The following is a 26,854-nucleotide window of genomic DNA, read 5'->3' on the forward strand; positions in this document are numbered from 1 at the left end:
TCACTCTATAGAAGGCATATGCAATTCTTATCCTAAACCCTAAGGAATTAAAAAACCATCACAAATGATTTTATTTTAAGTCTACTTACTGTCATCATGCCATCCAAGAGGCCAGTCTCCGGCCTGGGGGGCGCCTGTAGTCTCTCCATGGACCACTTCTCAATGATGGACGACACGTGAGGGTTGTCAATATTAAGCAGCCGAAACCCAGTCATGTTTACACCACTGTACCTATAGAGTTCCAGATCTAAAGCAAATAAGTCCTGTGCAGTATTAAAAATGATAAAAGTAGCGTTAACATTTTCAATGTTCTTTGTGTAAAACAGAATAGTGATTGCAGAAGCAACAGGTAAATTAACATTAAAATGGCAGCTGTCCTCACACTGCTTCATCAAAGAATATTTCCTGCTGTTCTTCCCTTGCACACTGCTTGGGAAACTCTAAGGCAGCGAGCATTTTCATTTGTCCTCTATTTTTTGCAATACTATTAGAATTCGGATGAATCAAGAAGAGGAATTTGGCTATTGATTATTCGTATGTCCTTGGGAATAGGTTACAGTATTCTGAGAAGTTATAGTTCTGTTTTTAAAATATAGTGTTTGGGGGCGTTGTAAGGGAGTGGTAAGTTGTAAGGGATTTATTTTATAGATGAAGACTCTGAAGTTCTCAGTGGTGATGTGAGTGGTCCACGGATGACCCACTTGTCAGCCTCTTCTCCATCACTTCTTGCTGCCTCAGATCTTGTAAAGGAGACGAAATTTGGAACTTGCCCCTGCATGTGACAGGAAGATCACTTCCAGGAGGAATAAAATACCATTCCCTGGCTCATTGACCCATGCCCCATACAATGAGGGCATGAAGAACATTCACTGGACAGAAGCTCTCAATAAGAAGTGAAGGGTTCTCCTTCCTACCCTGTTGGTGGGAATGCAAGCTGGTGTAACCACTCTGGAAAACAGCATGGAGGTTCCTCAAAATGTTGAAAATAGAACTACCCTATGACCCAGCAGTTGCACTACTGGGTATTTACCCTAAAGATATAAATGTAGTGATCTGAAAGGGCACGTGCACCCAAATGTTTGTAGCATCAATGTCCACAATAGCCAAACTATGGAAAGAACCTGATGTCCATCAACAGATGAATGGATAAAGAAGATGTGGTGTATATATACAATGGAATACTAAGCAGCCATCAAAAGAAATGAAATCTTGCCATTTGCGACGACATGGATGGAACTAGAGGGTATTATGCTTAGCAAAATAAGTCAATCAGAGAAAGACAACTATCATATGATCTCCATGATATGAGGAAGTGGAGATGCAACGTGGGTGGCTTGGGGGGGGGCGGAAAAGAATAAATGAAACAAGATGGGATTGGGAGGGAGACAAACCATCAGAGACTCTTAATCTCACAAAACAAACTGAGGGTTGCTGGGGGGAGGGGAGTTGAGAGAAATGGGGTGGAGTTATAGACATTGGGGAGGGTATGTGCTATGGTGAGTGCTGTGAAGTGTGTACACCTGGTGATTCACAGACCTGTACTCCTGGGGCTAATAATATATTATATGTTAACAAAAAAATTAAAAAAAAAAAGTGAAGTGCTGTCTTCAAGGAATAAACCGGAGCTTAGAGTTGTGTGAACATGAGTATCGTGACCATAGAACTAATTCCCCTTCAGGCAAAGTTTCAGGGAGAAAAGTTTAACCCACTTGCATTTTCCATTACAGATGAGGCTGAGTATAATCCAGAGGCTTATGTTCATTTATATTTATTTTGTCAAAGATTTTATTTATTTATTTATTTATTTGAAAGTGAGAGCATGAGCAGGGGAAGGGGGATGAGGGAGTTAGGGACAGAGGGAGAGAGAGAAGCGGACTCCCCGCTGAGTAGAGAGGGACTCAGGACTGTGGGATCCTGACCTGAGTCAAAGGCTTAAGCTTAAGATGCTTAAGCGACTTGCCTTCGCTGATTCCTATTTAAAATGATATAAAAATTTCAAGTTTCTTCTGGTGAAGAAAGCTTTCACTCTAACATATATCATTAAAAATATCTCACATTTAAAATAAACCAAACTTTCAGAATAACATTTAATGGGAATAAAAGGAGAAAAACTTCCATAAAAGTTTAGTAACAGTGTAACTGTTTCGTGAAAGTGCAAGGCAAGATACTACAGGATCAGGGGCGGCTGTGCTTCCTAAGGAAAAGTAGCTTCAGAAACACCTCATGATCTGTATTTGTAGAAGATATGCACAGATTTGTTCTTTTGAATAATTCTTTACACTGCTTCTTTCCCAAGATAACATTGGATTAGACTGTAAAGCTTTAATAGGGAAGATCTGTGCTCCTGGCTCAATATCAGAAAAGCGTTCTGCCTTCTAAATTGTTCTGTTTTCCGCCCTTGTACTACGTAACTTTCTTTCTTCTTTAAGTTTTGTCAATACTCATGGGCAAGAATAGTAAGAATATAAAAAGCATGGCAGAATGCAGACAAAACCCAAGGAAAATGCTTAAGGAAGCAAATTTAAAGAATAAGACCCTAAAGGGAATGCCTTTAGCATACTCAATGAGGAAGGAAAGTTGCTTCAACTACAAGAAGGCAGAAAATTCCAGGATGCAGATGGAACCCCTCACAGGCTCCACAGTACTTAATGAGGTGCGCTCAAATAAATACAATACACAGGTACAAAATTAGGTTGGCGCACAAATTGAGCTTCCTATGCAGTATAGAATATGGCAAGTCCAGGATCTGGTTTGTAACATCTGCTTGTCCGTGAAGGATGAAAAAAGCAAGACTGTGAGGGCAAGTTGTTTGTTCCGAAGGGTCTCTGTGAAGACCAGGCTTTTAAGATTTCATTGTCTCAAATCTCAACAAAACCAGCTCTTAGGAGTGTGTACAGTAGGATGATAGAAAGTTCTGAGGCAGGTGTCCATGCTGTCTTGAGCAGAACCTTCATGGGGATGGGGGAAGGACTGTCCTTGTGACCTAAGTAAGATGCTTTTAAGTTCTTAGGGGTTTCTTCAACTGTTAGGATATCAGGGAGGGAGGGAAGATCATGGAAAGTTTAGTTTAAGATTTTTCTGCCCTGCATCCCACTCCCTTACCCCAAGCTCTGGAACAGTGATGCTTTTGGCACCTGCCCTGGAACATTGGTCTCCTGGTCCCAGAGATACTTGAGCGAGGAGTGGAATTCACTGCTTCCATCAGTAGTGTGTATTCAAGGACAGCTGCCTGGTTCTTGTTCCAAGTTATTGTATTTCCCTTACTCACCAGCTTACCTTGCCAGTTTAATTTCGTAAAATAAACTCTCAGGAAATTTCCCAGAACCTAGGTAGATTGCAGTCAACACACCACTACAGATTAGCAAAGAAGACTGGTTAGGAGGGGCACCTGGGTGGCTCAGTAGTTAAGCATCTGCCTTCAGCTCAGGTGATGATCCCAGGGTACTCGGATGGAACCATGCCTCAGGCTCCCTGCTCAATGGGAAGCCTGCTTCTCTCTCTCCCACTGCCCCTGCTTGTGATCCCTCTCTCGCCATGTCTCTCTCTGTCAGACAATACATTTTAAAAAAAGGAATCAAGGGGCACCTGGATGGCTCAGTGGGTTAAGCCTCTGCCTTTGGCTCAGGTCATGCTCTCAGGGTCCTGGGATCCAGCCCTGCACTGGGTTCTCTGCAGGGAGCCTGCTTCCCCCTCTCTCTCTGCCTGCCTCTCTGCCTACTTGTGATCTCTCTCTGTGTGTCAGGTAAATAAATAATATCTTTAAGGAAAAAAAAAAAAGGTTGGTTATGTGTTTTCTTCTCCTATGAGAAAGTGAAGTCTGTGTGTGTCTGATTTTTAAAATTGAATGAGAGCTATTACATCATTTTGATATGTTAAATACCCTAAATCATTCTTCCTTGATATGAAAATCTCAAAATTTAGGGTGTTATAGTCTCTTTTGAATTTCTTAGGTTCAGAACCATGATTCTTCTTCTTTTTTTTTTTAGTGGTGAAAAGTGTTCGCTGTGCAGAGCACCTCCCATGCTCCTTTTCTTGATGATCTTCAAAACACCTGGTCGGTGACCCCGGCTAACCTAGCTATCTACTGGACACAGGCTGGAAAATCATATAAGATCAAAACAGCTGAGATACACTAGTGTGCCTTCTAATGTATATAGAAAATGTAGATGATTCTTCTTTATGACTAGTTTGTACTTTGACAGCTTTTATTTAATGAAAGTATCATTTAAATCCCTTTTCAGATGCACATGCACTGATGCTAGTAAAAAAAAAAAAAAAAGAAAAGAAAAGAAAAGAAAGGAAAAAAAGAACCTGCTGTTCAGCTATTCTGGACTTACAGGATTTTTAAGAAAGTAAGATGAATCTCCATGACAATATCCTGCCTCTGACACCGGTGGGGCTGACTACTGAAATAACTGGAGACATTTCCTATATTGCATGCAATACATTTCTACCTGAAGTGCTTACCAGGGTTGTGAAAAAGTAGTGATAGTACTCAGTCATCATGCCCATGAACAGAATCTGCAAAAAAGAAATAAGGGGAAAGAATCAGAAATAGAATTACAATAAGAAATAGATCATTAGCGGGACAATTGCAATATCTTGGGGACACAGAGCAGGAAGGGGCTTTGGAAATACACAGATTCAGCAGATCAGAAACCCGAGACAGACCCATGGCTGATAGGGAGCTGATGTGGGCAGATGAGGACTCAGGCCATTAACCTCCATCCAATGTTCTTTCATTAGACTATGTTCGTTCGATCTTCACTGAAGTGGTAGGTCTAATTTAAATTTTAAAAAATTAAAAATAGTTTATGTGCAACAAATTTAATATTTGGATCTGACCTTAATAACAGTGTTTTGCTGTCCTGATTGCCTAAGTGTCTTAGTAACTCCATGCTTAGATATTTTATTGATCTCCTTAGCTTTAATACTTATCATACTGCCTCAGAGAACTCATTAAATGTTGAACTGCAATACTGGTATGTAGATATATTTAAATGAGGGCTTATACATATGCATATCTCTGAAGCTTTTCTACTGCTTTCCCATCTTATCCCACAGTATGAGTAGGGGAAAAGAGGATTTGTTTCTAGATGGAAGGATGGGGACTATTTTGTACAAATGTCACACTGCCTCTTAATTTTAATCCTCAGTTACCTACTTGGGACCTTGACAGTTCTGGACTAGACATTCTGTGTGTTGTTTTTACCTGGTAGGGAATGGGGAAAAGAGGTGAAGAGAAAGGACAACGGTTCTAGGTGGAGTAAGTTTATTAGAATGTGATCCTACTTTTAGGTTCCTGGAAATGGTGTCCATTGAAAAGAAACAGTTGCAAATGATTTGGAAATAAGGGAAGGTTTCTATGTCTTCTAAATCAAGAGTATCCCCTTCCTTAGGAGGGGGGGATGTCAGCCAAGGACCATTTGGGTGCGGTTTCTTGGTATTTGTATAGAAATGTATGGAGAAGACTCAGAAATCCAATTTCCAAGGCGTTATCCTCCCAACTCTGATAAACTCTGAATGCAAATGAGAATCCCCTCTGGAGGTTTTACAATGAGATATTCTTTGATGCCATCACAGAGACATCCCAAACTGGAATTCTCCAGGGCAGAGCCTGGGTTTCTATTTGCCACAGCAGTGGTTGAAAAACGCTGCTCTATGGAAAACATGTCCGTTCAGATCAACTTCAACAGAAGAGAGGGGTTGAAAAGATCTCAGAAAAGGCAACCCCTGTTATCAGAGGCCCTAGAAAGTGTCTAAGAAATGTAAACTTGAATGATTTTACATGAGAAGGGATAAAGAATGAAGAGGGTATCTGTTGACAGCACGGAACACAGGAATCCTGTACTTCCTTTGCCCTGTTTGCTAATGTAGAGACCAGAGGAATATTTAGTGAAATTGTAATGTCATGAAGGTAAGACAAATGACAAGAAACTCTCTGAATCATGAGCCCACCGTGTGTAAGTCACTCCTATGGTGATAACAAGACCAGGCGCACAAAAGAATTTTAAAAAGGGTAGAATTGCTTTAGGCCATCAATAACGTTTAAAGCCACGCATGGTGAGGTCTTGTTAGCTGGTCTCTTATATCATTGGAGCATAAAGAGCTAACCTGCCGGGGTCAGTCAGGAATCCAATTTTTCACTTTGGTCGTTAGATAGCGTAATTGCAGCCAAGACTACCTCTTCAGAGAGGATGGGGCAAGTTTTATGTCAAAATACAGAGCTGGACACTGAGATTCAAAATATTGTTTCTGAAACTGAAAAAGAAACAAAAAGGCACCCGAATTTTTAGCTTTGTACATGGACTGACTTTTCTTTTAAAATCTGATAATGGAGACATTTAGTTACCAGTTGAAGGCATAGGCATTCCCCCCTCCCTTTTTAAGCAACCATTCAACTAATCCTTCTTGTTATTTTTTAATTCCTGAAGGCAAGTATTCATTTGATATACCTCTTATTTAATGCTAGAAAAAAGTTATGAAGAGGCAGTGAATATTCACCTAGCAGGTCTACTTTTAATGCAGAAAGAACCCTTGGGTCGTCTGAGTATGTTTTTCATTTAGCACACTAGAAAAATCTCTGTTCTTGACTTTCCCTACCTAGTGCATGGGTCAGTGCCTCCTGATTCTTCCCCTGAACATCCTAGAAATGGGAATTAAGAAATAGGTATAGTTGTGAATCATTCATCTGCCACCTTTGTGGACTCTCTAGGACACAGGTGAATGAAGCTTCTGGGTAAGAATAAAGCCAGAAGCACGAAAAGTGTGCTTTTTAAACAACTGTCCATGTGAGAGTCTGCAGACTGGTCTGGACCAGCAGCTCTGTCATTTAATAGTAACATACTTTATAAATAAAAGTATTGCATTCACATGACGATTTTCTCTCTACACATTGGCATTTCAACTAAAAGTCATTAAGGGATTAAGAAAATGTCACATCAAGATAAATGTCAGTTTTTCAAATAAAAAAGTATAATCATGATATGGGGAGTTTTCTAGTCTTTGCAAAATTCACTTTTTCCTTAGAAAAACTACCCTCTTTGAATTTTGATAGTGTGCTTGTCTGCCAGACTAGGCAGGTGGTGCTGATCTAGGCAATGTATACTTTACCAAGGCAGTATTGCCAGAAACTAGTTCTGGCTACCTTTAAATCATTTTTAACAACATAAAACACAACACATCACACACTAATGTCTAATAAATGTGGCTGTTCAATAGTATTGATATTGATGACATATTATCCTTCATTGCTTCCGCTAATATATTCTTTTAATAATGTTTTTTTCTTAACAGAATTATTCTTAGTAAATAACGACATCATATCATTGACTTAGATTGATAGTAAAAAATTCAGCCCTTTCAATAACATTATATATTTATAAGAGGGATAGAATGAATATCTACTACTCTTCTTGATTTCAGAAGACCCATAGTTTGGACATAATTTGTGCCACTGCCAAGTTCCCAGCTGGAAAGACAATGGGTAGGATTGCATTTCCTGCCCTCTTGTGTGGGCCCTCTTGGGTGGGGCCATGTGCTGGTTTTGGCCATGGAGGGAGGAAAGGTACTGACATAGGTCACCCTCCAGAGATTTCACCCTGATAGGGGACTAACAAAGTTATGAGGGCCATAGCAAACTGTTTCTGTTCTGAATAAATATAATTTCCAGTTGCATGAATATTGCATGGTGTGTAAGTACTTTTTTTTTTTTTTTTTAAATGACTTTGTTTTGAATGCTGGGGAGTTGAGGGTGAAAATTGTGGTTTCTCCTTTAGCAACAAGTAGAAATACAAGGTATATATTTTATGTGTGCCAGTACCATTTAGCTTTGTCTTTCTCATCTAATTTCCCCTTTCTTTCCAACTCTTCTCTTAAAAAAAAAAAAAAAAAGACTTTGTTTCAAATGTACTTTTAGGCTGAGTTAATTCCTTGTGTAATAAATAAATAGCACATAATAAATTATCATGGTTGGGAGAAGCTGAAAGATCTTTTTCACATAAAGAGGGATGGACTATTCAGGTCTCATGTAGCTGAGTTAGGAAACAGAAAAGGCTCCCAACAAAATAATATTCAGAGTTAATCATACTCTATGTCCCTGCAGAATTGGTTATAAAAATTTAAAAGAGACTATGATGGTTAATTTCATGTGTCAACTTAACCAGGCCAATGGGTTTCTAGATTAAACACTATTTCTGGGTGTGTCTGAGTGTGCTTCCAGATGAGATAAAGCAGATGAGCCCCCCAACCCCCGCAATGTATTGGGTATCATCCAGTCCACTGAGACCCTGAATAGAGCAAAAAGGCAGAAGAAGGAGGAATGCATCATTTTTCTTACTGCCTGACTGAGCTGGAACTTTGCTTTTCTCCTGCTCTTGGACTAGGATTTTCACCATTGGCTCTTCTGGTTCTCAGGCCTCCAGACTCCAACAGGAATTACACCACAGCTTTACTGGGTCTCCAGTTTGTGGAGACAGATTGCGGACCTTCTCAGCCTCCAGGTCAGGTGAACCTATTCATAATACATCTTTTCACATCTATCTCCTATTGTTTCTTTTTCTCTGGAGAACCCCGATTAACACAGAGAAAAATACCAAAAGACTAAAAGTCTTAATACTTTGCCTATGTATGTTATTCCATGTTATCTAGAAAACATATTCCTTAGACCAGCAAGAGGAAGAGTGACTCATACCTATTGGAAGAGTTTCTCTGGATTATACTATTATGGAAGTGCCACATGACTATTCTGTTGTTTCAGTGGCTTGAAAATAATTACAATTTTCTTCCTTTTGTAGTTAAAATGAATCATCAGAAGATAAAATAAAACTCCTTGGCAGTTGACTCTCCAAAGGATAATTCTAATGGTCCCACTCTTATTATTATACCATGATACATAGTTATTACTCATTAACAAGGGTGGCCCCACCTCAGCCCATCTGCTCTCTGGAGCTTTTATAGCAGAACACTCATGACCTTGTTAACAGCATCATTGACTTTCCTTGGTGTAGTCTTGTTGTTCTCAGTAAAGACTATCTCTTGGATTTAGATGGGTTATCATATAATACCTGAGCAGCACAAAGATCATGTTTTAGTTTGTCTCAAGAGCCCTCATTCAAGTCCAGATGAAGATGACCAACATAGTTTGTGGGTTGTAACTTCTGTGGTTGGTGACACAGTTGGCCTATAAGATACCTAGAAAGTCTTTGGGTAAAAGTCTTCCAATAACATGTCCTGGTATCTCAAGTAGCCTGTACCATATTTCAACATGACCATTTTTCAGAAGGCAATGCAGTGCTATAGAGGCAGTAACAAAAAAATCCTCTACAAATTCTCAGCATCCATTACTAAGGGCAAGCTGTATGTCACAAATAATTAGCATCTGCTGCTATCGTAATAGCAGAAACTTAAAATGGAAACTGGAGTGCTCCTGAGCAATTTTTGAGTATTCTTGTAATATTTATAAAGGTTTTTATTACTGCTTCTTTCCATTGAAAAATAGATGCCTTAGAAGTTTATATTGGCCTACCTAAAGAGTATTGCTCCTTTTATAGCTTTCTCAATATCAGGATAAATTCTCAGCCATTAGACATGGTTTTTAGTCAATAATTTCAACTGAACAACTTCCAAATGTATGACATGCTATGTAGCTAAAATAATGGTTTTACCTCAAGATAGAAATAAGTTATTTCTACATAAGAATAATCTTTAGGAAATCAGTTGAATGGTATCAGGTTTCAAAGCAGTGATTTTAAGAAGAAGGTCTGAGAGTTAGGGTTTAGTTCTTTCTCACCTGCCAACTGGGGTATTGTAGGCTGCATCTACACTATCCTTTTGAGAAGGATGCTTCTTTGACAACACACTTGTAGTAGAACAAGCTAAGTATAAGTAGGCCTTGAGGTCAGTCTTTATCATTGTAAAAAAAAAATCATGTCAAAATAAATGATCATAACCTATATCTACAAAGGCAACAATGGAATGCATAGGAAATAGCATTAGGTATATAGAACTCTTTATGGAGTAGGCTAAATAATGGTCCCATAGAAGTGTCCATATCCTAATTCCTACAACCTATTAAAATGTTACTTTATATGTGAAAAAAGAACTTTGCAGAAGTGATAAAGTTAAAGATTTTAATTTTGGAGAGGGTTACTCTGGCTTATCCAAGTGGGGCCAGTATAATCACAGGGATCCTTATAAGCTGGAAGCAGGGGGTCAAAAGGCAGAGAAGGTGATAGGAAAGTAGATGGGGGGTGGGAAGGCCACTGAGGTGAGCCACAAGCCAAGGAATGAGGATAGCCTTTAGCAGCTGGAAAAGGCAAGGAATTGAATTCTCCCCTAAAGCCTTCAAAAGCAATGCAGCCCTGGCCACACCTTGACTTCAGACTTGTGACAACTGTAAGAGAATACCTTTGTATTGTTGAAAGTCACCACATTTGTGAAAATTTCTTACAGCAGCAATAGGAAAGCAATGCACCACATCTGCTCATCTTTTGTGATCCCAGCACCTGAGACAGCACCACTTTGGTATAGTAATAGCAAGTGCACGTGTCAAGGAGAAAAGTGGTTGAAGTTGAAAACATTCTAAATTTTTCTGTGTCCCTCCATTCATATATACATGCTAACGATGTGCATATGTACAGATACAAGCCGCCCACAAAGAGAGTCTAGGGCTTTTCCTTCCTCTGGAAGGTGGTGCTTTGCCATGGACAAACCCAAGCCAGTTTCCTCCTGCCTCCCAGAGAAATGAAAGAAAAGCAAAGGATTTTCCACAAATGGCCATACTATTTGGGAGTATCTTTAAGGTTTAATTTTTTTTAAGCTTCTCCCTCTAGGAAGTTTAGCCAGGAGGAGAAGGGAAACTGATGTTCATAGATATTAATAAATGGAATGAAAACCAATGAGGTTTAGTTTCACTCTGGGACATCATCCCACTAGAAGAACCAGATTGTACAACCCAGGTGCACAACAGAAGAGATTATGATATTTAAGGGATATGGACTGCTGACAATAGAGCAGGAGAAAAGATTTTCCCTGGCAGAATGAAACAGGCAACCCAGCAAAAGGAGAGAGTAAGGATTTTGGAGGATTACATGAACGGAAAGAATAAACCCTCTGCAACATCCAGGAAACACTGGTGGGAAAATGATATTTATAAAAGAAGAACACGGTGTGCCTGAGTGGCTCAGTGGGTTAAAACCTCTGCCTTCGGCTCAGGTCATGATCCTGGGGTCCTGGGATTGAGTTCCATATCGGGCTATCTGTTCAGCGGGGAGCCTGCTTCCTCCTCTCTCTCTGCCTGTCTCTCTGCCTACTTGTGATCTCTCTCTGTCAAATAAATAAAAATCTTAAAAAAAAAGAAGAAGAGCACAATGGAAGAAAAGTTTGAACAGCAAAGTTTTCAATAAATCTACACAAAATACTGAGCAAACCTGGAAAATTAACAAAATAAAGATGTTGAATACATTTTAGTCTTTTTATAACAAGCTACTTTCCTAATGGTGGTAACAAAATCTATATCTCCAATTACCCTGAAGATAACTATTTGAGGGAGAGATGGGCATGCAGCCATTAAATAGTGATCTTGCTGGTCTCATGAGATATCTATAGAGGAGTGAAGTCATCGTGAGTCTGGGTTCCGTTCTTCAGCTTTTCAGACTTTTAGTCAATTTATTTAATAACTATCAGGTTTTGAAACTATTTATATGAGTGTTTTTCAGTGTATTTTTAAAAAACACCAATGCCTGTACCCTATCTGCAAATATTCTCATTTATTTGGTCTGGGATATGTTCTAGGCATTGGTATGTGTTCAAACCTCCCCAGGTAATACTCACATGCAGGCAGAGCTGAGAACCATCTATTTATATTAACCAAGCTTATATTTTTAAGCTATAACAATAATGATCATAGTGACTGCGTTCCAAGTGTTAGAAAATGTCCACTGCTGTCATAGGTTTTGGTTTTGGTTTTGGGTTGTTTTGTTTACTCATACTACTGGAGAGAAGGTGCTTTCTTCAATTTTTAGATTTGAAAGACAGGGCATTGTTATAGCAGTTGAACCCAGGTTGGATTTCAATCCTGGGTTCTTTGTGCTATGTTAACTTATTAATTGATTATAGGAGGTATATGTGGCAAGAAAGTCAATTTTTTTTTTTCTAAGATTTCATTTATTTGACAAAGAGAGAGCACAAGCAGGGTGAGTGGCAGGCAGAAGGAAAGGGAGAAGCAGGCTCCCTGATGAGTAAGGAGGCCAATGCAGGGCTCAATCCCAGCACCCTGGGATCTTGACCTGAACTGAAGGCAGAAGCTTAACTGACTGAGCCACCCAGGTGTCCTGGAAAGTCAATAATTTGTGCAAAGTTCTCCTGTTCAGTGAGAACCCAAATAAAAGCGTGTGGTTATTTGGTGAGACCAGAGTTAGAACCACAGGAGTTGGAGCCTTATCATAAGAAATGAACCCCCAAACTAAGAGAACTTGATAAGCTGCCCATGTAGTTTTGAGGGAGCCTTCTGTCCAGAGTTGGACCTAGCTGTACAAGGTTGTGCCTCAAGGCAATGCAAGCGTGGTGGTTGAGGGCCCAAGAATTTCAAATGAGAAGAATGAGGTCACATTTTTTATTTGGAACGCACAGTTTTTGAGGCTACCGTCAGAGGCAGGCCCCTGGCCAGGGCGGCCTCCACCATTAAAAGATGGCGCCTGGCTAGTTGCCAGGTTAGGATTGCCTCGTGAGACTAAGCAGAACGCCCAAAGAGGAAGTAAACAGCATTGGTTGCTAGCGAAGTTGTTCGTTTAGGTGCACAGCCTGATTCGCTCGCTCCTGTACCCTGCTCGCTGATTGGTCATGTAAGCGTATATAAGTGTGTAGACTTGCAGAAATAAAGAGAGAGAAGATGCATCCGAACCAGGGTTCTTGTCGTCCTTGCGGGGTGAGGGCGATAAATGGTGCCGAAACCCGGGACCCTGGCAATATGGATCTTAGTCCGGGGATGCCTGGTGGGGCCTAAACCCAAATGTGAATCAGCTCTACAAGAGGGAGCAGAGGCATTGGAGGAAGTGAAAGAGGAGAATTTGTCTTTGCCATTGAGGACCTGGTGCAACAGGTGAGACATTATCATAAGCTGTTCCATGTGAATGCTTTAACTCTTCGCCTCAAATTTAACATAACAAAAGCACAGGCACGGGACATAGTAGTCTCCTGCAGAAATTGTGTGATCTTACTACCTGCACCGTCCTTGGGGGTTAATCCTAAGGGTTTGTTACCTAATCATATATGGCAAATGGATGTCACACATGTTTCAGAATTTGGAAAGTTATGTCTGTATATACCTGCTCTGGAATAATTTTCGCCTCAGTGCATACGGGGGAAAAATCCAGAGATGTTATCGCCCATTGCCTACAGGCTTTCGCAGCATGGGGAAAGCCACCAATTAAAGACAGATAATGGTCCAGCCTACACCTCACAACCCTTTAAAGCCTTCCTACAACAACTTGACATTCACTTGATACATGGAATACCCTATAACCCACAAGGACAGGGTGTTGTGGAGTGTGCGCATCTTACAATAAAAAATGCACTTTATAAACAAAAAGGGGGAATAGGGGACACCTTCAGGTCCCCTAAAGATAAGCTCAACACCATTCTCTTTATTTTGAATTTTTTAACGTTGGACAAAATGGGTAAATCAGCTGCAGACAGACATGCAAGTGATGCTGCTGCTTCCCTTAAGCCTTTAGTACTTTGGAGGGACATCCTCACAGGAAAGTGGAATGGACCAGATCCAGTGTTAGTATGGAGTAGGGGGTCTGTATGTGTTTTTCCACAGGAAAAGGAGGCTCCAGTTTGGATCCCAGAGCGGCTGGTGCGTGCAGCCTTGCCTCCAAACACCAGTCATGATGCTGAAGATGCTGGTGATAACTCTGGGGATGCTACACCTCCTGCAGCAGACTCAAGCCAGAGAGCTGTGAGCAGTGGTTAAAGCATGGCCATATCCTTTACCAGTGACTAACTCTTCTCTCATATTCCCTCCTCTCCCTTTGATGCATGGCAGGTCTGTAACTTGCTAGGAGCATGTACTGATATCTCAGCAGTGTCCATGTTAAATGGTGGCAAATTCCTCAACTGTTCTTATAAACAAAATGACTCTAGTATCTTTGAGACAACAGTTAATGTGTCTTGTCCCAATAATATTACTTATCAGCCCACTCCCATATGCATCTGGCCACCGTTCCTTTTCCTCGTAACAAATGCTAGCGAGCTGAATGATATGTTGAATTGCACTAAGAATTTCTGTCTTTCGGCCTTCAAGCTGGCTGTGATTATGCGTATCCCTACCCATGTTCCTATCCCAGTTTCCATTCCAGAGGACAAGTTACCGGTGGTGTTATCCAGAAAGAAGAGAGATTTTGGTATCACAGCCGCCGTTGTGACAGCATTGGCTATATCTACAGCAGCTGCCATGGCAGCAGCAGTCTCGCTTGCTGCAACTATACCCACTGCGGAAGCTGTGAACACCCTTGCAGAAGGAACGGCGGCTGCCCTTCAAACACAGACTCAGATCAATGCACATCTGCAAGCAGGAATCCTGATAGTCAACCAGAGAGTGGATTTGGTTCAAGAACAAGTGGACATATAGGGGGCCCTATTGGGACTGGAATGTATAGTACCCTTCCCAGCAATTTGTGTAACTCCCATAGCCTATACTAATATGAGTGACTAACAGAATGTCTCCCGACAGCTCTCCCAATACTTGCGGGGGAATTAGTCCACAGAATTCCAAAACTATACTCAGCACCTGCTACTAGGCATAACAAGGATAAATAACACCAGAGTTGAGCTTGCAACCCTCCCAGAGATAATCAAAACATTGCAAGTTGTGTTAACCTTTACGAAACAATGGGCTAGCATAATTGGTCTGATGATAATCCTTGTAGTGGGCTTGATTCTGCTAGTAAGGAAACTGCAAATTTGGAGGCGACAGCAACATAGGCAACAGCAAGCCATGGTGCAGGCCTTGTTAGCCATCGAGGCGGGAACATCCCCCCAAGTGTGGCTAAGTATGCTGGATCGGTAGTCAATGACGGGTAAGATTGGTGGGGGAAATATACCAACCTAAGACAGGACGCAGATCATTGATATCTGCCGTCTGATGACGGGTAAGGATATTCCCCGCCACTGACAACCTAAGACAGGCACGATCCCTGCCATAAAAGAAAAAAGGGGGAGATGTCGGAGGCAGGCACCTGGCCAGGGCGGCCTCCACCATTAAAAGATGGTGCCTGGCTAGTTGCCAGGTTAGGATTGCCTCGTGAGACTAAGCGGAACGCCCAAAGAGGAAGTAAACAGCATTGGTTGCTAGCATAGTTGTTCATTTAGGTGCACAGCCTGATTAGCTCCCTCCTGTACCCTGCTCCCTGATTGGTCATGTAAGCGTATATAAGTGTGTAGACTTGTGGAAATAAAGAGAGAGAAGATGCATCCGAACCAGGGTTCTTGTCGTCCTTGTGGGGCGAGGGCTATAGGCTACATGGATGCTGGATGGGTAGTAAAGGGGGCTTGCAACAGAGCGATCAATTGTTGTAGCATAGGAGAAAGATGATGACAGAGATAGAGGAAAGGAGGTGGAATCTGAACCATATTCAGAAGGCAGAAGCTACACCATTTGGTAACTCACAAATAGGAAGGATAAGGTAGAGTCAAGTGAACTCCTAGGTTTCTGGATTGAACAATTGGCTGGTGTCTCTGGTCACCAAAGCAGGGGCAGGAGGAGAAAGTAGTTCTGGAGAACTGGATGGAGAAAGGTAGAGGAGAAAATGTAGTGTGTTAAATTTGGTGTGGAGATTTAATGACATCGAGCAAGGTATTATAGGGAGGCTTAGAAAGTCAGGCTTGAGAGGAGGTTTGGGGACCATGGTCACGAAGTTTAAGAAGTAATACAGTGACAGGGTTAACAGTGGGAAACACTGTATCAGTCTTGTAGTTTTGCCTAGGCATGTATCACTAATGATATTGCTGATGGTGATCTCTCACATGTGGAATATTTCATGCATCAGCAGTGGGCTTAATGCCTTATAGGCATTGTCATATTGACTTCTCTCAGAACAATGTGAGATATGTACTATGACTTTCCCATTTTACAGATGTAGCAAATAATGAATCACAAAGTCCTCTGTTAAATAAACGCATCCAATACACTAGAGTTTTTCATTATATTTTATTCCCCCTACCTTGGCATAGTCTTTAACACATACAAAAGATCTAATATATGTTAGTTGAATAAATAGTGAAATTTATGTCCTACGTGGTCCCCTTAAGCAGAAGGATTTGTCTAACAGTCATGGGGAAAGTAGGGTGGGAAAATTCTTTTCATAAAATCTTACATTTATGAAGGGTTGAAGAAGCTGATATGGTTAACATAGCAAAGTGATTTTTAACCTACTTCAGTCTTAGGCTTCTTTAGAGAATCTGATAAAAGCTATGGATCTTTTCTCCTGGAAAGGGCACATGGAGGTGAATAAACATCCCCCAAATTTTGAATAATGCCGAGGTTCACTAATCCTGCTAAAGGTTTAAGACACGCTTTGATATCAGATGTTTATAACCCAATTCGTTCTAAATTACCCCCACTTCTTTTGCAAGGATAGTTTCTCTTAGCACCTATTACAACCAAATTCTGATGTAGCTGGAATTAAGCATTAGAGTATTTCTGAGGCATACATGTGATTTTTATTACCTCTCAATTCAGATAGAAACAATTCTACACTCTTTTCCAAATCTACTGTTTGGAAGTTTTTCCAAGTATGCAATTGGGCATCTTGTGCACTAAGAGTATAGACACATTGCAAATTCCTTCACTACATTATTAGTTATTCACAGAGGTCAATTAATTCTTGTGCATATTAAGTAACATTCTCATATCTATGAACTGCTCCTTACAACCAAAACTTACTCTGTGCTCAGGAAATGTAAATGCACTTTAATATCAGCCTGAGAGAAACAATTGGGTTGAGAATGTGTTGCCAAAATAATTATATACTGTACTACAAATTATCATCAGTTAGAATAAATTGAGAGCCATCATTATTACATCGTCAGGATTTAGCCAAAGTAATGAACTTCCCATCAATTAATTGTCTTAAAGGCTACCAAAGGACTTCAGGAACTTAAAAAAAAATAAATAAATAAACTGCTTAATTATTCCCTCATTTCTTTGAAAGCCTACTAAGTACAAGGCAATGTGAAAATTCTTTATGTTTGGACACTGGGAAGAGGATTCCTAATCACTTATATGCATGGAGGCTCAGAGCAAAAGAGAACCTTAGCAAGATTAGAATCCAACAATCCTATTTTGCAGATGAAGTCACTGTGTTGAAGAAGAATCAATGGTCTTGCTCAAAGCAGCATGTTTAAAAGATCGAAGAAACTCAAATCATTGCCATGTTAAGCCCTGGCTTGAAATTCCAGCCTTGCTATTAATTAGGTGGATGACCTGGAAATTCATTTATCTCATCTATAACATGGGATATTTTGAAGGATAAGAAGATATCCTAGTGGAATGCATAGCATATTCTGGCACATAGTGAGTGCCCAATGAATGGTGAATATTTTATTCTATTAGGGCAAGAGCAGAATTTGCAACTGGATCTACCAACCTTCAGTCTAAGACTCTCGTCCCTGTCCCTTCCTGCTTTAGAAATGGGTTTCCCTGTATTTCACCAGTCTGTGGGCATTGGGTAGCCACATTCTGTGACTTTAATTTTCAAGCTCTTTTTTTTTTTTTTTTTTGATCAACAGGGCAGGGATTTATTTTATGTTGTTGTTGTTTTTACTGTTGTATCTTTCTCACCTTCAATCAGTGCTCAACAAATATGTGTTAAATGAAAGAGTGAATTTTTCTACTATGTCTCTATTACAGTCTCTCCTTGGTTTCAATATAATCAACATTTCTTAAGGACTTATGTAAACTAGACAAATGATGGGATGTTGGAGAATAGAATGAAACACTGCATTAAAGGAGTACAGAGTCTAATTAGAATGTGTTCCATGAGGGGCGCCTGGGTGGCTCAGTGGGTTAAGCCTCTGCCTTCGGCTCAGGTAATGATCTCAGGGTCCTGGGATCGAGTCCCGCATGGGGCTCTCTGCTCAGCAGGGAGCCTGCTTCCCCCTCTCTCTCTGTCTGCCTCTCTGCCTACTTGTGACCTCTCTCTCTGTTAAATAAATGAATTAAAAAAAAAAAAAAAGATTTAGAAAGTGTTCCATGGTCTACTGTGAAGAGAATCAGTTGGCATCTTAGTGTACATAAACAGCAGCAGATTGGGATTTTTTTTCCCTCCCTTTTAAATCCTGAGGTAAGCTTCGAATCCCAGCCTCCCAGCCTAGCCATTGCTGGCTCTGTGACCTTGGGCAAGTAACAAAAGCTCTCTGAGCTCGGTCAGTTTCTTGTGTACAGAATTTTCTCATAAGAATTAAGTGAATGATGCATTTTATCTTCTTAGCAACGGTGCCTGGCACCCAGGGAGTTCCATCAGAGGTAGTTCTTAAGGTCTTTGGCCTACTCTGTGTGTGTATGATTAGAGATGGGGTTACATATCTGACTTAGTGGGTGTGGGTTCCCAACACAGGTTTATAACCTCTTGGCACACCACAGTTATACTGTTTGACTGTCTGTTTTCTGTGTTGAGAGGTGAAGACTGATAGTGCTTTTGTCCTGTGGAAACACGAAATGAACCCCTTCTAACCACTTCTCTTTGTCCCAGTCCTGGGCAATAGGTTCAACTTCTATGAGGAAAGAATCAATGCATAAAATTATTTGATTAATCAGCATTGCCCTTGCATGTCCTAGTAGAGGGAAGCCAGGATTTAAAAAAAAAAAAAAGAAAAAAAAAAGAATTTTCTCCCTGGCCTTGTTATGCTAATTGACAGAAAGGAAAAAAAAAATAAAAATAAGAGCACACAAATGTTGACAGGAGAAAATGTGATATAATCCCACAAAATATTTTGGTACTAAAATGTTTTATGGAGACTAATAGCTCAATTATAGCTTCATATTCATTGCTATAAGTGTTGTGAGGGGAAAGAAGTCTCTCTTCTGACACACTTGTTCATGTAAACAAGAGAGCAGGTTTCCTGAGTCAGAAACAGTATGTTCATGCTTGGTATGGCCGCTCTCCAGCTCAGGGACTTGGCCCAGGGACACAGCTTCCCTGCTGGATGGAGTATCACAGTGTTCCCTCCCGGAAGCATTAGCATTCCGGCTACCCTGCTTGAAATTGTGACTTGCCTTCTCAATCCTATTACAGGATTTGAAAGTGACTATGCATTTCTCTGAAGAGGCAAATTTATTTTCAGGAAGTGGAATCGTAGGCAGAAATGCATTACAGTTCTTAATATAGGATTTCAGGGATTGAATAAAACCTTCCTTTGAGGAAACTGAGGCATAGAAGAACAACTTGTTCAAATGCCTTGGCAGAGTTGAGAGTATAGTATACTACGTCCGATGGAAGGGAGGTGATTTTGGAGATTGCTTTTATCAAGAGCTTCTAGAATAGTTCTTGGATCATTCATTCACCCTTTTCCTTCACACATTCAACAGAGCAGTATTGAATGCTGTTTCAAGTAAGGTACATGCTTGGGATTTGGAAGAACAAGACAAAGGAGGTTTCTATCCCCTTGGAGGTCATAGTGTTCTAGGGAATGTGGACAACAAATTAGTCAATGCTGGGATGTTTGCATTAAGAACATACTCATCACATGGTAGATGAAATTATTACTATCTCTGAGCTTCAAATTTTGTTTAAGATTTTATTTATATATTTGACAGACCAAGATCACAAGTAGGCAGAGAGAGAGGAGGAAGCAGGCTCCCCGCAGAGCAGAGAGCCCAATGCGGGGCTCGATCCCAGGACCCCGGGATCATGATGAGCTGAAGGCAGAGGCTTTAACCCACTGAGCCACCCAGGTGCCCCTGAGCTTTGATTTTTGCGTGCAAAAGAGGGATCAAACTAATTATACCAAAAATTACTGTGTAGATCCAAGGAGATAGTTTCTTAACACCCAGCATGGCACTGGGCACATTTTAGGCATGCTAGTACAGACTTCTTATCTAGTTCCTTACCTTTAAATTCCCTCCCATCAGCACTCTCTTGGTAGAATCACACTTATAAGCCAACAAGGGGGCAGATAAGGTGGCACTGAAGAGTCAGTGGGAAGAGAGTGGGACTTGGAGGAAGTGAAAGCAAAGAGTTGTAGACAACTGGGAGTGTCCACACTGGAGACAGGCTTGGAGAGAGGAGTATCCTTGTGAAGCAGCAGGACACCAGCTGGGAGGTGGCAGCTGCACAGGGAGAGGAGAGGACACCAAGTAATGGGATGGGTCCCCTGCGTGTGCTGCTGGCTGCTGGAGCCACTCTCAGACTACAGAAATTCATGAAGACAGTTCATTCATATGAAGTCTCTGTTCCTCTGTAACCTAATCGAGTCTTGACATTTGAATTTCTAACTAATTTTTGGGAAATAACTTCTCAGATTCTCATCATATAGCACTTGTTCAATATGAATAGAAATAATTACTTTGCTGGAGTGATTAGCATGCCCAAGAATAACTATAGACTTTTCCCCAATTTTTACTTTTAGATAAATGTCAGATATCTTCTTTAAAGTGCATTTGATTTCTTTTTTTTCCTGAAGAATCATTAAAAAGTAGTAAAATATGATGAAGGTGCAGAGAAATGCACGGAAATAATGGGAAATGTACTTGAGAAGAAAGCCAAGTTGACCTGGCAGAGAAAATTTTATCAGCAATGATTTTAGTCACCAAAAAAGCAGGAACTATTAATATTAATATCCTCTAAAGGAGACCAGCAGCAGGTGGTTGTGTTTTCTCCAGACATTGCTGGAAGCTTATTTTGAAATGGAAGGGCTTAGCCATTCTGAATGGGGGTCCTTCACGGTAAAGTGGGCACACAGGCTCTGATAATAGGTGGTCTCCAGACCATGAGGCAGCCTGGCCAATCAGAGAGTCACCTGGTTGGAGCACTTAACATATCTGAGCTTTAGTTTCTTCAACTCTGAACTGAGAATACCAAATTTACCCTGGGGTTATCTGAGGCTGCATAAGACAGTATAGAGGATGCCAGGCAACATCATTGGCACTTCAGTAGAAGAGGTAGGAAGAGATTGGTTGACTGGTGGCCAGAATTAGGATCTTGAACTCCTGCACTCTCCAGCTTCCCTAGGGACACGCTTGGCAGACAGAGGGGAGGTCTCTTCGTTTCTACAGGTTGTTGCCCAAAGGTAATGGGTCAAGTCAAGCTGGACCACACGGAGCACTTGGGCCTCATTTTGACATTAATACAAAGTCCTGAGGTCTTCAATCTCTTTCCAACCACACAGCTTCTTGGAGGTCCAGATTAAACCTGGTTAAACCAACCAGGAGCCCCCCACCCCCATCTGTAGCTCATCTGTAGCTCAGCAGTCTACAACAAAAGTTGGATGAACATGCTCTTTAGTAGTTTCCTGCAATGCCTCACAACAATCTTACCATGAACCTAATGAGGAAGAGTAAACACAAGATAAAATATGACATGGCAAGGACAGAGGCAAAAGGGTGCATGTCAATGGCTAGAACAAAGCTGAACTAATTCCTCACTCCCTTACCCCAGCAGACACTTCTTGGGTGTTCTTTAATAAGAAGGGTTTTTTGGTTGGTTGTTCAAAAAATTGGTCTTTGAGGCGCCTGGGTGGCTCAGTGGGTTAAAGCCTCTGCCTTTGGCTCAGGTCATGATCCCAGGTCCTTGGATTGAGAAACCGCATCAGGCTCTCTGCTCAGCAGGGAGCCTGCTTTCCCCCTCCCCCTCCCCACAGCCTGCCTCTCTACCTACTTGTGATCTCTGCCTCTGTCAAATAAATAAATAAAATCTTTAAAAAAATTGGTCTTTGAATGATGTAATCTCTATGCTACCAGGAAAGAGCTAGTTGCGTCAAAAGAACATTACATCCATATTTATTGAAATAGAGGAAAAACTCTAGCAGCTCTTTCCCAGGCTTGCCCATTCTAAGCCTGTGCTTTAGGGGAGAGGTTGCCAGTTATGTGAGCCAAATGGGTATCTCACCAGGAAAAGACTCATCGGCAAGCCCTTCTCTTAAATGTAATGGAAGTCCCCAGTCTCTGTTATAACAGACTCCTGGGAAGAGATGCTTCTTAGCATTTTGAGGGCTACACATAAAATCTGGGTGTTTTTTTCAGTTCTGATTCACACCCCATTACACACTTTAATGAACTGTATTGAAATTCTCAAATGAAGCCTTAAGATAAAGTGGGCTGATTCTATTTATTATACCTTTAAAGTGAGCTCTGGACATCACTGCAACATGCTTGCTTTCTTTAATGAGAAATCATTTTAATTATAATATCCGAAGATTTGTTAATGCAACTGTACCTAAAAGTTGGTAACACATACTTTCCTCCTAACTGGAAAAGCAACATTTCATAGTGGATAAGGTGCAGGATGGGAGAGAGGAGGCTGAGTTCCACTTTCTTGATCCTCTCAAGTGAGAAGATTAGCCTTGATGATGTCTCAGGTTTTTTTGTTTGTTTGTTTGTTTGTTTTTAAGTAGACTCCATGCCCTGCTTGGAGCTCAATGGGGGCTTGGATTCACGACTCTGAGATCCAGACCCAAGGTGACATCAAGAGTCGGACACTTAAGCAACTGAGCCACCCCGGTGTCACTCTAAGATTGTTTTCAACTGCAACTTAAAATATGTTCTATGACTTGAAATAGATTTTTTAGTGTAATCATCCAGGAGATAATGGGAACCTCTAGTCAACTTTCCTGATTGTCTACTTTCAGTGAAATTAAAGACTCAACACTGAATTCAATGGCTTCGGGGAGATGCCCTTCAAATATGAGATCCAGTACTGGAGAGTCATGCGCGATGGCCACTCTAAGAGCTCTCCCAAGTGATTTGGAAATCCGCAGCTCTACATTTGTGCAGGGGGTTGGTCTACTTGTGAAATTAGTGCCCATTTCCAGTCAACCACATCCCAAACCTTTTAAACCGGGGAGTACAATAATGGTTTGTCATTTCAGATAAGAACATTGCCTTATGCCACAATAACTGCTTAAATTAAATACAAAGAGACACCCATTAAGGCCATGTAAATATGACCTGGGTATTTTTCCCCATGTTTCTTCAAATTCATCCCTTGATCTTTTATCAATGCATCTATTTTAAGCATCTCACTAGCCTTTTCCATTGTCTTTGTCTATGCCAGAGTTTTTCAACCCCAGCACTACTGGCATTTTAGGGTAACAGTTCTTAGTTGTGGGGGATGTCCTGTGCATTATAGAATATTTAGTAGCATCCCTGGCCTCTAAATACTAGTTGCCAGGAGAGTGCCATTGTCCCCAATATGACAACCAAAAATGTGCCTAGACATTGCCAAAAGTCCCCGAAGGTACAAAATCACTCTGGGTTGAGGACCACTAGTCTATGCTTTATCTTCCTTAGACCAGTAGTATATCTCCTGAAGTGCTCAGGAATGATTACCCTGTTGTTTTCATTATTCCTAACATTACTAACATCTTTCATTTACATACGATTTCACAATTTATCAAGTGTTTCCACCCACAGTATTCATCAAGATTATGCATGGCAGCTCATTGTCTGTGACAAGTCAGAAGAGAGAAGCATCTTTTCTTTGTTGTCCCTGTGTCCCCTTTTCACTATGCTCAAAATTCTACATGTTTGACAAAAGAGGTCTTGCCATGAGGAAGATGTATTTAGGACAAGTCAGGTGTTATAAAATGAAATCTGCTCAGTTCTTTCAAGAGATGTAAAAGAAAAGATGTTTAGTAGCCTTGAAATGTCATCCTTCTCTGCTGACAGGATCTACACACCTCCCAATACATAGGACCCCACATCTACAACTCTATCCAACAGGTGGCTTCTTTGAATTCCCTGAGCCCTATGAACTCCCTGAATCCTTTAAAAGTGTTCTGAAAGCTGTAATCCTCATCCTAAACCTGACTGCTGCAGTTTCATCAGAGCACTGAGTGAAGCCAGATGGCATTTTTGAAAAAGAGATATGAACAAATCCACCCCCCCCCCACTTCACCCCTCCCTACCCCTCTTACCTGCTTAAGGATTTCTGCAGCTGTTCCATGTGAACAATCAAATATCACATAGAACTCCTTGCCCTTCTTCATCTCCTTGAGCAAAGGCTTGGCATCTTTATTCCCAGAGGGCAGCTGGCGGATTTTGATTTTAATGTTATATCTGGAGGGAGCTTTGATGAGCTCTTGCAGACGAATGAGACCTGGAAAATGACATTCCATCATGCAAAAGACTGTTCTGTCTGAAGAGGATTTGTTTATTGCCATTTGCAGTCAAACTCATATCATTCCCAAAATGTAGCAAGTGGCCACCTTCCTAAAGGTTACACTATTGACTTCTCATTTGTCATTTCCCTTTCTGTGGTAGATTATATTGTATTTTCCTTTTGTGGGCATGTGTGGTTTGGGAACACAATTTTCTTAAGTGAATGTTGAATTTAGTTAAATGCACTTATCCTCTCCAGCTTTCGGCCAACACCACAAATCTTTAATAAACCAAGTCTGTAACTGTAAAACTTTTGTAAACAAAAGTTGCCTGAAGTTTCTAAAGGTGTTAAATGAAATGGATAATGCTTGCTTAAAACAAAACAAAAACAAAAAACAAAAAACAAAAAAACAAAATACAAGCAGACAATAGAATACTAAAATTTCTTGGGGGCTGAAAACCTCTGTAAGCTTTTCATTGAGTATTAATGTATAGCATACTGTTTCCCAGCTAATTAGCTGGGCTTTTTATATAATTTTTCAGTTCCTACCATATAAACTATTTAGAAATGGCACATCACATCTTCTTTCTAATATGATTGAACATTAAAGTGGAAAATCCTTTCTTGATTAAAAAAAGATAGATTATAGAGTTTTTAGAGATTCTGATAATAAAAGCAGAAACAAACACAGCCAACTAACATCACAGAATATTTGATTTACCACAAATGTGAATGTACGGAGCTACCGTTCTTCAACAGACACACTTTGGTAGGAGAAGGCCAACAGCTGTACAAAGCCTCTGTCTTATTTCCCCAACATTAACTTGTGATTGCTACAGTGCATGATTTTGGCTCTCACTTGAGGACTCTCATCACATTGGAAAATTGAACCTTTTTTAAAAAAATTATGACACAGTTCTGTGTCTTTAAGATTTGTCCACTTCAAGTAATCAATAAGAAATGTTAAGTTTTATCATATTCAGACGCAAACTTGGGTATGAACCGTCATGGACATGGATGTCAGCTACTTCTGGACTTGATACATGTCTTTCATTTTCTTACTTTATTTAATTAGTTATCCACCCCCTCCACCCAAACCATATTTTTGTGGGTCAGATATTAAAAGATTCCTCTAACCTCTTGGGTAGGTTGCGATAACTTTGTAATTGAGCTGCTCTTCAGAGTCTAATGGATACGAGCGATTGCAACGGGGCGGGGGGTGGCAATGGTTAGGGTCTGTAGGACCATAACACGATTTACCGCTCATTATTTAAAAAAAACGTTTTTTACATGAGAATTAAAATTGTTAGAATGTAGCCTTCATAGATTCTTGCTTTTTTTTTTCAAGCCAGTCAGCATGGTTGAAGGCTCTCAGGTACCAGTAATGAGCCACTTACCCTCTTCACTTCTGGAACTGCTAGTCCTGAGCCACTGATAAGTACTAAAAATGGAAGAAAACCAAGCACATGGGATTGCCTAGCTGTTAATCCTCCAATCATCCTGTGAAGTAAGCGTTACTAACTTCGTTATTTACAGCAAGGAGACTCAGCCTCAGAGCGGTTAAGTAACTTATCAGGGTCACAAAGACAGTTAGTAGGAGCCGTGAGTTCAAATTGTTGCCTGGAAGTCCAGCACTCGATCTTTCTACCTCACAGTCCAGCCTTACAAACACAGATTGCTGGTGCTGAGGGAACAGAGAGAATTTTGGATTATTTGTTGAGATGGGGAAAAAATAGAAATAGGGACCCACTCATTCCCCTTTCTTCTTTACTCCTGGCTACTTGAGTCTCATTTGCATTTTTTTTTTTTTCCCTCCTGCTTTGAAATTGCATAGTTTCTCCTCCCTTTTTTTTAAATACTGGAGCATAATCACAAAGGAGATCAATGTGGCCTTTAAATAAAATGGGAAGACCACTGAAAAGTGCATTTCATATGCTGCAACAAACTGCTCTTTTGTTCTTTGCTGAATGGAATGTTCATATGAAGTGCATCTTCTGATCATGGTGACTTACCCATATTAATGGTATTTTAAAGTTGAATATATTTTCTTGCTTCGTTCATTCATTTTTATGGGAAAACATTTCCCGGATGCTCATTATATGCCAAACCCCATGCTAAACCCAGAGTGTGGGACATGAACCCATCTTGCTTTAAGAAAGGGGCTTCAGCCTCTGTCTTCGGCTCAGGTGATGATCCCAGGGTCCTGGGATCAAGCCCCGCATCGGGGTCTCTGCTCTTCTCCCCCTCTCTCTCTGCCTGCCAGTCTGCCTACTTTTGATCTCTGTCTGTCAAGTAAATAAATAAAATCTTAATAAAAAAAGAAAGGAAAGGGGTTTCAGTTCTTCCAGAACCATAATAAACAATGTTCTGGTAATTTGTAACGTAAGTATTGCAATATTTTAGTAATAATCTTGCAGTCTTGTTTTCCAAAGTTCATTTCATTTTGATCAGCTGAGCATATTGCCCTAATTGTTTCAGGTATTTTCATTACACAAAATCTACCATGTGTCCAAGATGACTTAATCTATTTAAGTGTT

The 26,854-nt window shown here is 40.6% G+C and overlaps 1 protein-coding gene across 4 annotated transcripts in view; it reads right to left on the reverse strand.

The window, feature by feature from the left end:
- Positions 1 to 26,854, reverse strand: part of GRIK1 (glutamate ionotropic receptor kainate type subunit 1) — a 390,887-nt gene that overhangs the window by 100,278 nt on the left and 263,755 nt on the right. For all 4 annotated transcript variants that reach the window (XM_032353659.1, XM_032353668.1, XM_032353662.1 and 1 more), the window contains exons 4-6: positions 24,133 to 24,314; positions 4,468 to 4,521; positions 90 to 263 (exon numbers count right to left, since the gene is read on the reverse strand). In XM_032353659.1, the coding sequence (XP_032209550.1) occupies positions 90 to 263; positions 4,468 to 4,521; positions 24,133 to 24,314 (410 nt within the window). The remainder of the gene's footprint in view (positions 1 to 89; positions 264 to 4,467; positions 4,522 to 24,132; positions 24,315 to 26,854) is intronic.

Source organism: Mustela erminea, chromosome 1 (genome assembly GCF_009829155.1).
Source record: "Mustela erminea isolate mMusErm1 chromosome 1, mMusErm1.Pri, whole genome shotgun sequence".
NCBI lineage: Eukaryota > Metazoa > Chordata > Mammalia > Carnivora > Mustelidae > Mustela > Mustela erminea.